The 13,031-nt window shown below is 56.4% G+C and overlaps 2 protein-coding genes across 3 annotated transcripts; one reads left to right on the top strand and one right to left on the bottom strand.

The window, feature by feature from the left end:
• Positions 1-22: 22 nt before the first annotated feature.
• AAMP (angio associated migratory cell protein) lies at positions 23-5,096 on the top strand. Of its 2 annotated transcripts, none has more exons than XM_079924226.1 (11): positions 23-248; positions 707-862; positions 1,592-1,711; positions 2,247-2,386; positions 2,640-2,784; positions 3,065-3,148; positions 3,248-3,363; positions 3,524-3,627; positions 3,749-3,839; positions 4,034-4,188; positions 4,608-5,096. In XM_079924226.1, the coding sequence occupies exons 1-11, from the start codon at positions 128-130 to the stop codon at positions 4,681-4,683; spliced, it is 1,308 nt and encodes a 435-aa protein (XP_079780352.1). In that variant the 5' UTR covers positions 23-127; the 3' UTR covers positions 4,684-5,096. The 2 variants fall into 2 exon arrangements, with proteins under 2 accessions (XP_079780352.1, XP_079780353.1); XM_079924227.1 differs by having other exon boundaries at positions 24-248; positions 710-862.
• Positions 5,097-5,412: 316 nt separating this feature from the next.
• On the bottom strand, positions 5,413-8,593 carry GPBAR1 (G protein-coupled bile acid receptor 1). Its single transcript, XM_079925342.1, has 2 exons — positions 8,205-8,593; positions 5,413-6,533 (listed from the first exon to the last, which is right to left on the bottom strand). The coding sequence occupies exon 2, from the start codon at positions 6,486-6,488 to the stop codon at positions 5,499-5,501; it is 990 nt and encodes a 329-aa protein (XP_079781468.1). The 5' UTR covers positions 6,489-6,533; positions 8,205-8,593; the 3' UTR covers positions 5,413-5,498.
• Positions 8,594-13,031: the final 4,438 nt, after the last annotated feature.

The raw sequence follows: 13,031 nt of genomic DNA, 5'->3' as shown, positions 1-13,031 counted from the left end.
CTCCCTGCCGGGGAGTCGCCTACGCCTACTTCCTCCCGGGAGGAGGGGCTCGAGTTCCGCGTCGTCGCGCAGAGCTGACTCTGGGAGGCGTTTGGGCCCAGAGAAGTGGGTTCGCCGCTTGCGCCGCATGGAGTCCGAATCGGAAAGCGGGGCCACCGCTGACACCCCTCCACTGGAGACCCTAAGCTTCCATGGTGATGAAGAGATTATCGAGGTGGTAGAACTGGATCCCGGTCCGCCGGACCCGGGTGAGAGCTGTCGATCCTCGGGCCACGGGACAGGAGGCGCTCACCACTGGCCTTTGACCCCTGCTTCTCTCTCTCCCCACCCCACCCCCACTCCACCACCCGCCACCCCACCGGTCATTCCTACCGACCTCCTTCGCCCTTCCCCTCTCCCCCAACCCCACACTTAGTTCTCAGGCCTGGCCGGGGTGGGGGTTCCTCTGACGCCTCCCCTGGCCCTTCCCCTCACACACCCCCCCTTCCCATCATTCCCTCGCTCCTCCCTTCCCACACGGTCCCTGGCCAACCCCAGGTCCACAGACCTGTCCTGTCCTCCGTCCCATACGCCCCCTCCCCCTGCCGCTTCACCCCTTCTGTCTGACCTCACCTTGCCCTCTTGCCACACGACCACCCCAGCCTCCCCGCACTTCCTATCCCTCTTACCGCCTGCCGAACCCCATCTTTTAACCCTCTCCCCAAAGCAGACGATCTGGCCCAGGAGATGGAAGATGTGGACTTTGAGGAAGAGGAAGAGGAAGATGGCAATGAGGAGGGCTGGGTTCTGGAACCCCAGGAAGGGGTGGTCGGCAGCATGGAGGGCCCAGACGATAGCGAAGTCACCTTTGCATTGCACTCAGGTAGGTCTCTGAGGAGATCCATCGTAAACCCAGTCCAGGTGGGCATTTGAGCATCAGCCATCCGCTGTGTCGGGAGCATTATGAGGGACACAGCGGTGGGAAAATGCTGGCCTTGCCCTGGAGGAGCTCACAGGTAGGGGGGCAGTATGATGGAATGGAGGAGAGCTTGGCTCCTGGAGTCAGTTGAGACACTTGGGTTCAAATCCTATCCCAGCTACTCGTCTGTTTATGATCTTTATTAAAGTCTCTGGGTTTTAGTTTCCTTTTAAAAAGTTGTCACTGGTAAAAGTTCTTTTATTGTGAATTACAGGTAATAGTACCTTTTGGAGCATGTTTTAGATAATCCTCTTAAATATTAGCTCTTAATAAGGAACCAGTAACATGACGCTTTCCTCACTCAGACCCCAGACTGGTGGCATCCCATGCTGAGAATTGTAAGCGCTGCACATGTACCTTTCTCTTGTCCATGGCATCAGTGTGGGGTGGTGAAGGGAACAGCACTGAAGGGGGATCTGTCCTGGAGAAGGACTTAGAGTTCGGCAAGCTTGGGGAGGGATTTCTCCAACAACCTGATGCTTGAAACTTAGAAGAACTTGGATGCGCCCTTCTTTTCCAGGAGGAAAGAAGTGTTACTTTGGGTGGAAGGGGGTGGGCTTCCCAAAGGTCCCGAAGGACAGAATCCTGGGTGGGAGCCCTGTCTCCTTACTCATGGAGTATCTCTTGGGACAGCATCTGTGTTTTGTGTGAGCCTGGACCCCAAGACCAACACCTTGGCAGTGACAGGGGGCGAAGATGACAAAGCCTTTGTGTGGAGGCTCAGCGACGGGGAACTGCTCTTTGAGTGTGCAGGTGAGCGGGCCTGGCTGAGGTCCTGCCCCTTAGAGGTCTTAGGGGGCTGGCCTGCAGCGGTTGTGCCTCCAATAGCCATTTACGGACTCCCGTTTTGCCAGCTCTATACTTGGCCTGAGGGCCCCAAAGAATAAAATGGTCTGTTGTGGGCATAGGGGAGGGAGGCACTGATTGGCTGAGGGAGTCAGGGAAAGGCCTGGGAGGAGGTGACACTAGTGAAGGAGAATTGGGGCAGGAAGGAGGCTGTGAGTATTTCAGGCAGAGATGTGGAAGGGACAGAATGGGGAAGACATAGGCCTGGGCTATACATGGTTGAGTGGGGGGCCAGCAGTGTCTCCCCTGGGGAGACATGGGGATGTTGGCTTCTGGAGCAGCTCTGAGTTTGGACCCATCCTTTTTTCTGAGTTTTTCTGAGTTTGGACCCATCCTTTTTTTTCCCAGCTGGTCCTTTCTGGGGGCCAGATACCTGGGTCCCGTGTCCCCAGCACCAGGTACGCTGATGCTCTCTTCTCTTCCTGCCCACGCTTCTCTGCAGGCCACAAAGACTCTGTGACCTGTGCTGCTTTCAGCCACGACTCTACCCTGGTGGCCACAGGGGACATGAGTGGCCTCTTAAAAGTGTGGCAGGTGGACACCAAGGAGGAGGTCTGGTCCTTTGAAGCAGGAGATCTGGAGGTGAGATCATCAGAGTGGGATTCAACTCTGAGGGCCGGGGGAGGGGTGAGACCCTGGGGGTCCGTGCCACCTTGAGCAGACCAAGCCAGCTCTGAGCCGGTACACCCCCAGAGTACAGCAAGAATGTCTAGGCCCATTCCCTGGGATGTGCCTGCTGACTCAGAAGCGGGGAAAACTTGGCAGACCTCATGGGGCAGACTCCTAGGTGAGATGGGGTGAGGGGCCTCCCTCTTGAGCCTTTGTCTCTGCCCAGTGGATGGAGTGGCACTCTCGGGCACCTGTCCTACTGGCGGGCACGGCTGACGGCAACACCTGGATGTGGAAGGTCCCGAATGGTGACTGCAAGACCTTCCAGGGCCCCAACTGCCCAGCCACCTGTGGCCGAGTCCTCCCTGATGGTGAGAGCAGCTTTCCTGAGTGCAGAGAGGTGGGGACCAGGGTTACGCGTCTCCCTGGCTCCCTCCTGGGCCACCGCCAGCAAACTCTGAGGCCTGCTCTTGGGAGCACTGACCTCCCAGGCCCCAGAGCAGATAGCTCCCCCTTTCCACCCGGGACTGGGTCTTCCCTGGGGCGCTGTGTGTTCCCTCACTTCCTTGCCCCCATCCCCTCCCTCCCCTGCTGATGCGTCTGAGTGTGCTATCTGTTCTTCTCTCCTCATCTCCATCTCTGGCCCTTTAGGGAAGCGAGCTGTGGTCGGCTATGAAGATGGTACCATCCGGGTTTGGGACCTGAAGCAGGGAAACTCTATCCATGTACTAAAAGGTATCTGGGGTGGGGAAGGTGTTAACCTAGGCCTTTGTGGGGCAGGGGCTGAGACCTGGGACAGGATGAAATCCGACTTATTCCTCTGCTTCATCCTAGGGACCGAGGGTCACCAAGGCCCTCTGACCTGTGTTGCCACCAACCAGGACGGCAGCCTGATCCTCACTGGCTCTGTGGACTGCCAGGCCAAGCTGGTCAGTGCCACCACCGGCAAGGTGAGTGGGACCTGGAGCCTGGCTCTGGGGCCTCCGCTTTCTGCGTCTCCTCCCCTTTGTCTCTTATCCTTCACCCAGCCTCCTTGCCCCACTGCCTTTCTTCTCTTAATAGAGGACCATGTTTCCAGGCTCTTCTCTGATCCTCTCCCCTGGCTCATAGGTGGTGGGCGTTTTCAGACCCGAGACCGTGGCCTCCCAGCCCAATCTGGGAGAAGGGGAGGAGAGCGAGTCCAACTCCGTGGAGTCCTTGGGCTTTTGCAGTGTGTGAGTGTGAGCGGGGCCTCAGCCTGACACGAGAGCAGGGGGCTTGGGGGAGGGGGCCTGGGCTGGGGGACCCCGAGTCCAGGTCCCTCCACGAGCTGTCGTGATACTCTCCTCTGCCCAGGATGCCTCTGGCAGCTGTTGGCTACCTGGATGGGACCTTGGCCATCTATGACCTGTCTACGCAGACCCTCAGGCACCAGTGTCAGCACCAGGTACAGGCAGCCTGGAGCCATGGCCCCGGCCATGGGAATCCCAGGTCTCTGGGAGCGTCTGCCCCAGACCGGGCTCCTGTCTGGTCCTTCCCTATGGCCCATAGTCCCTCCCTCCGTCCTTGAGAGGTGGGAGCAGATGCCTGTCAGCTCTCCCGCCCCTGACCGCACGCCGCTTCTGCCGTACCCTGCTGCAGTCGGGCATCGTGCAGCTGCTGTGGGAGGCAGGCACCGCCGTGGTTTACACTTGCAGCCTGGACGGCATTGTGCGCCTCTGGGACGCTCGGACCGGCCGCCTGCTTACTGACTACCGGGGCCACACGGCCGAGATCCTGGACTTTGCTCTCAGCAAGTGAGTGAATTGGGCAAGGGCTGGGGTCTCTGTGTTTGGAAGGTGGGAATAGCCCATGGGGGTGTCACAGGGTCCTTAGGGTATAGGGGGCAGCTAGGCCCCAAGGCCTGGGCCTGCCTGTGAGGCAGGAGAGCTGGCAAGCCTGCGGGAGTCATCTTCCGTTGACGGTGCGGCCTCACATCTCATCCCCTGGGCGCAGGGGCTGGGACCCCTTCCCCCATGCGGGCGGCTCTCCTCTGATCCCCTTGCTGGTTGCTGGCTTCAGGCGTGTTCACTGGGTGTGGGTCCGCCCAGCGCCAGGCACTAGGGGTCTGGAGTTGAGGATGAGCTGCAGGAGGTCCCCAGAGGGCCCCTGGGTGGTGGGCCTGGGGTGGGCCCGAGGTCTTCCAGTCCCTCCCAGCTGTGTCTTCTGTCCACAGAGATGCCTCCCTGGTGGTGACCACGTCAGGAGACCACAAAGCAAAAGTATTTTGTGTCCAGAGGCCTGACCGCTAACAGCTGCAGCCTCTGCTTTGTGTCTGGTGTGGAGGGGGCACAGAGATCCCCATCAGCAGAGGCGGTAGGGTAGGAGGGAAGAGGAGGGGACGGGCCTCGGACTCACTTTCCAACCACTTCAAACTGACTTGCCCCCTCTCTGTCCCTTTCTTCTCTTAAGAGTCCCACCCCTCGGGCCCCTCCTTCCCGCCCTCTCCCTCGTAGTCCTCGCCCAGACCTGGCACGCCCTTCAGAGGGAGGTTCAGACCTCTTTCTCTTTCACTTCCTTTGCTGGTGTGAGCCATGGGGGTGTGTATTTGTATGTGGGGAGTAGGTCTTCGAAGTTCCCGCTCTTTCCCTTCCCAAGTCTCTGGGGGCGGAAAGGAGGAAGAGATATTAGTTAACAGATTTTAAAAATGTAAATAAAATATACTTCCCAGAGACGTGTCTGTGTGGATTTCGTGGTGGCCGGACATGAGGAGGAACCAGTGAGGGGCGTGTCGGGGTGAGGCTCCCTGCCACATCTGCTGGATCTCAAGGTGCCTCAGCTCACCCCCTCAGGCAGCAGCATCCTCACCTACAGCTAGCTGCCTGCCTGTCTGGAACTGGAATCTCCCTGGATCCTCTAGGTTCTTTCCGCAGCTGCTCGCCTGTCCCTCCTTTGCTAAGTTGTGGAATGAGATAACCACAGCTGGGAGCCAGGGGAGCTTTATTCAGTCAGGGTGGGGTCGTGTAGGGGCAGGGTCTCTGATCCAGAGGTGCGGGGATAAGTGGAGATGGGCTTGGTGGCCAAGATGGACGGATGCTTCTAGTAGGAACGGGCAGGGGCCCCTCCCCTAGTTCAAGTCGAGGTCCATGCTGCTTTGGTTGCTGGTGTGGTAGGCGGGGCTGGGTCCAGGACTGCCCTGGGGTCTTCCCCGCAGCACCCGGAGCCACTTCTGGGCGGCCGCCCTCCAGGGGGCCGTGTAGCGCTGATCACCCAGCCCCATGGCCACGGGCACGGCCGCCGCACTGGCGCTGCCCAGGGAGATGAGAGACAGCAGAGTTCCGGGCCCCAGCGGCGGGCGCTGCTCATAGGCCAGGACGGAGAGGAGCAGGGTGGCCACGTAGGGCCCCCAGCACAGCCCGAAGAGCAACGTGGCTCCAGCCTGTGCCCTGGCCTGCCGCCAGGTGAGGGCGCGGGCCAGGGCCGAGGGCGCGCCGCGGCACACGGCCCGCTCCAGCCGGCGGATGTCCTGTAGCTGACGGCGGGCGGTGGCCAGCACGTGGACCGAGAGAAGGGCGGCAGCGCCCACGGCGGGCAGCAGGACCCCATAGACTTCGAGGTAGAGGTAGGGGGCTGGGAAGACAGCCTGGGAGCTGCAGTTGGCCCCAGGGGCCCAGTGGTTCCAGCCCAGGGCAGGCAGGCTGGCAAAGAGCAGGGGGCCAGCCCAGGTGAGGAGCAGGGCCATCTGGGTGCTCCCGCGGGGCCGCAGAGGCCGCAGCACTGCCATGTAGCGCTCCCCGTGCACCAGCAGGAGGTTGGCAAGCAGGGAGAGGAAGGAGAAATTGGGAGCCAAGTAGAGGAAGAGGCAGGACCAGTAGCCTCGGCGGCTCTGGTTCCATAGGCCTGGCAGCACGGGCAGCGCCAGCCCGGTGAGCAGCCCGGCCAGCAGCAGGCTCAGGAAGAAGCAGCCAGCGGGTGGGCCGCGCAGGCGGTGGTCCCTGGCGATGCCCAGGGCCAGGAACAGGTTGGCAGCGACGATGAGGCTTGCCAGGGCCAGGGAGAGCCCCAGGGCCCCTGCGGGAATGGGGCTGGGCATCTCCCTGGTGCTGTTGGGTGTCATCTTGGGCCTGGGGACGGGGGAGACCTGGAGCAGCAGCGGGCGTGCCTAGATGGAAGATGGGGCAACCGGAGTTAGGGTGGGGCTGCAGGTCACTGTCTGCTCGGCAAGGCTGCACATTAATCCAGAGGTCGCAGACCAACAGACTGTGGGCCATATCCTGTTTGCTGATACACATTTTCCCCCCAATGAATTGCCAATTAAAATTTACATAAAAATTCATATTTTGGGCTTAAAAAAAATCAGGTCCTGCCTGTATGATAGCAACCAGCTGGAGTTGAGTTGTGGCTGCCTTCAGACAGCTCCCACAGTCCCCACCCAGCCCTGTCGGCCCATTTCTGTTATCTGTCTGGTCCTCTCTGGGCAGCTGTGTTTATGCCTCTGTTTAGGCTGAAAAGTGGACCCACCCATCCCCAAAGCATTTTGACCATCCCTGCCTCCACCGGGTGAGGCATCTAACAAATTAGCTGACAGGATAGGATAGGGTCTGGCTGGTGTGTAGTGGTCCTCTGGCCAGCCAACAGTTGATGGCCTCCTTCGGGCTGGGGCCAGAGCCGGGACAAGGGACTCGGGGTGGGTGCTAAATGAAGGAGGGCGGTCCTTGTCTTCAGATGCTCGCAGGCTCGTGGGCACCCGTGCATTAAGAGGTGGTAGGTTGCTAAGGATTCGGGGTGCAGGTAGGGGCAGAAGTCACCCTGAGGCAGGGCTCACTGAGTTAGTGATGAGGCCAGGGCAATGGGTGGCAGCAAGGGGTTGCCCGGTCCCTTGCACCTCCCCTCCATCCGCCTTGTCACCAGTTACACCTCAATGAGCAGCCTCCGGGCAGGACTTCCAGCCCATAAACTTGACGCATCCCTACCTCTCTAGCAACAGGGCCTTTCCTGGGAACTGGAGGAGGGGAGGAGTTGCTGGGAGGGGGGAGGGTTGGCAGTGAATGTGCAGATGCCGGCGGCAGAGGGCTGAAGCGAGCCCAGAGAGGGAGGAGGAGCCGCTGGGCAGGGCCTGGCCTCTCTGTGGCTCTGACCTGTCCCAGTCCTCCCATGCCCTGTCCCCACTGCCACATCATAGGGATGGGGGACAGGGGAGGGGTCCTGGGCCCTGTGGGAACTCCTGCTTCTGTCAATGGGAGCAGCCGCTGGTGCTAGGATTAAAGTCAAGAGGGAAAGGATTCCTACCTGCCGCCTCCCCCGGGTCAGAGGATTAGAGGGCCCCACGGCCACCCTGAGCGCAGGAGATGTTGCCCCTTCTATCCCCAGCTCCTCTCAGGTCCCCCCAAGCTGCTGCACCCCTTTACCCTCAGCTTCTGTTTCTTCTTCCTCAACCTCCCCCAGTGCCGTCCGCTGGGAACATCTTCGCCTCTCCAGCGGCCCTCCAGTTTCTGTTCCCCTTCATCCCTGCACTGTCAACTTTATTAAACCCCAGGAGACCTCAGAGTCCGTTACTTCAATCCTGGACTCTGGAGTCATGGGCTGGAGCTCCCAGCTCTTCGCTGGAGTGAGTCTCCCACCCTACCTCCAACAGACCAGCGAGAAAGGCAGGGTCGGCCGCCGGGGCGACTTCCCAGCAGTCTTATGGGTGTGCTGGCCGTGTGACCTGCACAACCCGGAGGCTCTGGTGGCTCAGGCTGCTTGCAATGGCCTCTGCAAGATCTGGGGTCGAGGTCTCCAGGTGTGGCCCCGGGGGCCGGGTGGGGAAGGGGGAGAGGGGGTAGGTACTCACATGGCTGTGAGGGACAGGTGTTGCTCCCCCAGCCTGGGCTTTTCCTCTGAGTGTCAGGGAGTTGTCGCAGCCAGCGCTGCAGGGCTTCTGGCGATGTCTGGTGTCCTGACCGGTAAGGGCATGGTACCTCCACTGTGCGAGTACAGCAGGGCCCCGGCTCTCCACTGCTCTCCCTGGCTCTGCCCTCGCCTGGGTTCCTGGAGGGATGGAGCTGAGGCTGGCGGGGATCAGCCTGGCCCCGCCTCTGGGGGGTGGGACCTGGCACACCCTGAGCTGCAGTACTGGGAGGCCTTCCTCCCCTTTCTCCAGTGCCCCCTCCTTACCCTCCTGTACCAGTGGTCCCTCTCCAGCCACTGGCCATAGCTTGCCACCAAGGCAGGTCACCCAGCTTGGAGCCCTCTGGCCCGCTACTGCTTAGCTAATCTGAGAAATGCATTCCAGCTAGTGAACAATGATTTAGTCTACCTTCTCCACTTCCCAGCTCATATATTTACATTTTATGAGCCTTAAACCCCTGGAGTGGCCAAGCCAGCTGACAGTGCCAGTCCGCATAGTGGTGTGTGTCTGATGGTGGTGGTGGTGGGGGGATGTTTGGAATATGAGAATCTTCACTGCCTGCCCTTCCTATCACCTGGTAGGGAATTTCAGCTTATAAAGCCAGGCTTGCCTTCCAGAATCTGGGGTCATTCCACACTTTTCTCAACTACTTTGTGAGTCAAGTTCTGGGCTATGAGGCACAAATAGCTCTGGGGTTGTGACTTGGGGCAAGCTATCTCTGGGCCTCAATTTTCTCACCTGTAAAATGGAAACAAGGAAAACCACCTGTCACTGTTGTTGTGGGGAATACCATGGGATAACATGTAACTGCATACATCCCAGTACCTGACACCTAATGGGGGAGGGTTCTCAACCAGTGATTCCCTTCCTCCCTCCTCCATGACGACTAAGAGGCATGAGCCAGTGCTGGAATCCGAAAGCCTGGGTTTAAATCTCAGAATCCTTTTTGGATCCTGTTTTTTGGCTGTTTAAACGAGTAAATTATTAAAGTTCTCTTACTTTAATTTCCTCATCTGCAAAATGGGGCTCATATTGTATTCACCTCTTGTGAGACTATATGAGAAAATGTGTGGGGGACTTTGGCAGTCTAGCGGTTAAGACTCTGCGCTTCCACTGCAGGGGACACAGGTTGGATCCCTCGCCGTTGGGATCCTGCATGCTGCCTGGTGCAGCCAAAAAAAAAAAGCGTGTGATAAGGACTTGGGTCAGTGCTCGGCACAGAAGCACACAATGAAAGGGATTTCTGGCCTTCTCTGCACATCCCTTCCCTCCAGCCACCTGTCCCCTCTGAGAATTCCATTGAGAAAGGCTGATAGAGAGCCTGTGCAAAGCAAGAGGGGAATGACACTTTCACTCCACAGGGAAACACAAGAAACTAGGCAGAGTGAGAGGAAGGGCAGGTTCAAGGCCAGGAAGACCCAATTTCCAGCTTGTGTCAAGTGAGGCTTTGGGGTGAGGGAGACAAGCAGTTACACTCTCTTGACGCCTGAAGTGGGAGGGAACAGGCTAAAACTGCAGCGAGAAAGCTGGAGTTTAGACATTAGGAAAACGTTCCTTGTAGACGGAGCAAGGGGTTTTCTGTGCTCTCTCGGTGAGACCTGGGCCTGAAGGGCTGGAGGCCTGAGAGGTCTAGCTCTGCCAACCCTGCATAGCAGTCAGGAGTCTTGGAGAGAAGGACCTCTGTTGGGACAAAAACTGGGAAGAGGAAAGCACCCAGCCTCAAACCCATCCTCAAGGGAGCTGGTGGGTGGGAGGATGCTGCATTCCAGTGGACGCTCTCGGCCCCATGCTATCTGGCGGTGCAGAAGTCAGAGGCTCTGGGAGAGTTCACCCTGGGGCCTTGACAGAAGTGGGAGTGGGGCGTCTCATGTTGGATTGCCAGGAATAAACAGACCTCCTTCTGTTCCCAGCCCTGGCCTCCTCCCTGCAGGATCCAAGATGTCTGTGTTTCTTCTTCGCTACTCTGTCTAAACACTGTGTGGGATGACGTGTAAAGGAGAACAAGTTCGGGAGCCAGAGCCGGGGAGCCTGGGTTCTGTCCTCAGCTCAGCCCTGTTTCCTCCTTATTGGATCATTTAGTTCCTCTCTGTTCCATCAGTCCCTGGGACTGACTTATCCCCAGCCTTCTCTCCTTCGCCCACAAGAGGGCTCTGGTGCAGTTTTCAGATGCTCCATCCAGCGGATCTGTGGGCCCTAGAGTTCCCCACCTCAGTCCCCGTTCTCCTCTCAGGTAGAGCCTGTATCATGGTGTCCAATCTGGACTGTGGCAGGAGATCCACCTGGGTCTCCTTCGTGCACCCCATTCTCCTGGAAATTTTCCTGTCGGCCCTGGGTGGCTCCCCATAGGCTCCGGCTGATGAGCCCTTGGGAGCCTCTGAAGGGCTCTGGGGACAGTCCTGTGACCAAGTCTGGCCAGGATCCTGGCTTCAGGAAGACTTTAAAGTCCTGTCAGGGCTACGACAGATTCTTCAAGCCTCCCTCGGAGTCACACAAACTGCAGTGCTTTTAGCAATCCCCAGAAGGGGGAAGCACTGAATTCAAAATGGCCCCCAGAGCCGACCCAGGCTTTGGTCTTAGGTCTCTGTAGCTGCTGGGACGAGGGTCCCTCAGGCCTACTGCGAATGAGACTGAAGGGAACTGAAATGGTAACTGTCAAGTATCAGCTCTGGGTAGAAGGGCTGACGCAGCAGCTGGCATTACTTCCTCTTCCTGGCTTCAGCTTCATGTCCTCTGGTTCCACACCTCCACTTCCTGTTACAGTCTTATTTGCTTTTCCATCAAGCTCCTGGTTCTTAGCTTGCCCAGGTCGCACTTTATCCAGACTTGGAGCTTCCCACTAACACCCTTCTCACCCCACGCGGCAGCTTGAGGGCCACCAAACAGTGAAAAATATCACCGTTTTTGGTGAGGACCTGAAAAACCCCAATGCAGAGCGACCTTGGTTTATGCTGGACTTGGCTTCTCAGCAGTCCTGCCACTCTGATCCTCTTAGAGTACAAGAATGTAACTAAGATTTATTAGACGGTGTTATCAATGATAATTATAGGCATTATAAATGCCTACAATGTGATAGGCACTTATTATCTGTTCTCTATTCCTTTTTAAGAGCCCTGTGAAATAGGTGGTGTCATGTCCAAAGATGAGGCCATCGGGGCTCAGATTAAGAAATTTACCCAGTCACATAGCTATTAAGTGGTGGAACATGGATTCAAACCCAGGTCTGTCTTAAACACTGCTTCCACCTCTCCAGCTTATATCCCAGCTCATCTATACCTCCCAGGTATGGACCTTTAGGGTAAGGCAGCAAATTAGCAGCAATTGAGACTAGATCCCGTTTCTCGTCACCCACATCCTCTCAGCATGCTGACCCTCAGCTTGAGACCTCCCTCCTCCTACAATTCTATGGGCTTTGGCTGAAGTTACAGTGTGCCTTTGTCCACAAAGGGGACGGAGGGTCCTTGAGAAAGAGTTAACTGTGCCCTGGAAACAGATGAAGACAAAGGAGCATGTCTGGAGAGGGGTTTTCACCAGCATGGGTTTTTATGCTGACAAAGTCTTGGAATTAAGACAATTCCTTAGGGTTTATTAAAAAATATTTAATGCCTCTTTTTCTCCTAACTCCATATTTTCTAAGCAACCCTGGTTTTGCCATTTACAGCACTTTTCAGAAGTCTGATCCCCATCATTGGCAAAATACAGTGAGTTCCAACTTACTACGGAGTTATGTCCTAAAGTCAGCAGGAGAGCAAAAACAACTTCTGGCCAAAATTACCCTTGCAAACCCCTTCAATAGCTCCTGGGGTACAGAACACATCTATGTCACTGTCTCTCAATAGATCTAATTTAGCCCAGTTTTCCATCCACCAGAAGTAGGTGATGAGGCGCCACATCCCAGGAAAACACTGGGAAGACTCGATGTGGTGAACTCTCGAAAGTCACGGTCAGCCCCACCAAGGGGACAGCACTCTCCCGGGCACATATTTGTTGAGGGGATGGGAACGTAACTGATCCTGAGTGAAACGAAGCCAGGATAACTAAATGACCTGTTGCTTTTAAATCTGATCATGACCCACAGTAAAATGACATTTTTACAATCTAGTCAACATGTCTGTAACTAAATCAGTACTTACCCTTAATAGGAGTGACGCATTCTGATTAGTATATATATACTATTTTTAAAAAACGTTGATGAAGTCACACGTGAAAAAAAATGCACGGAAGACACCACACACACACACACACACACACAAATGAGTGTATGCAAAACTGGTGAAGTCTGAGCAAGGCTGGGATTGTGTCAGTGTCAACTTCCTGGCTGTGATATTGTACTACAGAATTTCTGTACTATTTCTTACAACTGCAGTGAATGTACAATTATCTCACAATAGTTTAGGAAATAAAAATGTCAGGACATTTCACAATTCATTAACAGTCTCAAACCAGTTTGAAACACACTGAACTTGATGGAGACAAAAGGGAAAGCAAGAAGGTAGAAACCATTAGGGTCACCCTTAGACCATTTCAGGTGCCCCTAAAGTTCTTTTCTTCACCAAGCCAACTTTCTGAGCCAATTGTATTTTAGGGATCAGTGGGGACAGCAGGATACCTTGCTAGGCTCCGTCCTGTTTATTAGGTAAGCATCTCCCACAGTGAGTTTTGTGGAATGCCAGGCTATTGGGCTCTTGTGTGAGAAAGAAACTGCCCAGTTGTTTGCATTAGACCCACAATGACCTGCAGAACCACACACACCATGAAACACATTTGGGGAAA

Source organism: Stenella coeruleoalba (assembly GCF_951394435.1).
Source record: "Stenella coeruleoalba genome assembly, chromosome: 6".
NCBI lineage: Eukaryota > Metazoa > Chordata > Mammalia > Artiodactyla > Delphinidae > Stenella > Stenella coeruleoalba.
The sequence above is the reverse complement of the archived record's forward strand: the minus strand, read 5'-3'. Positions and strand labels throughout refer to the sequence as shown.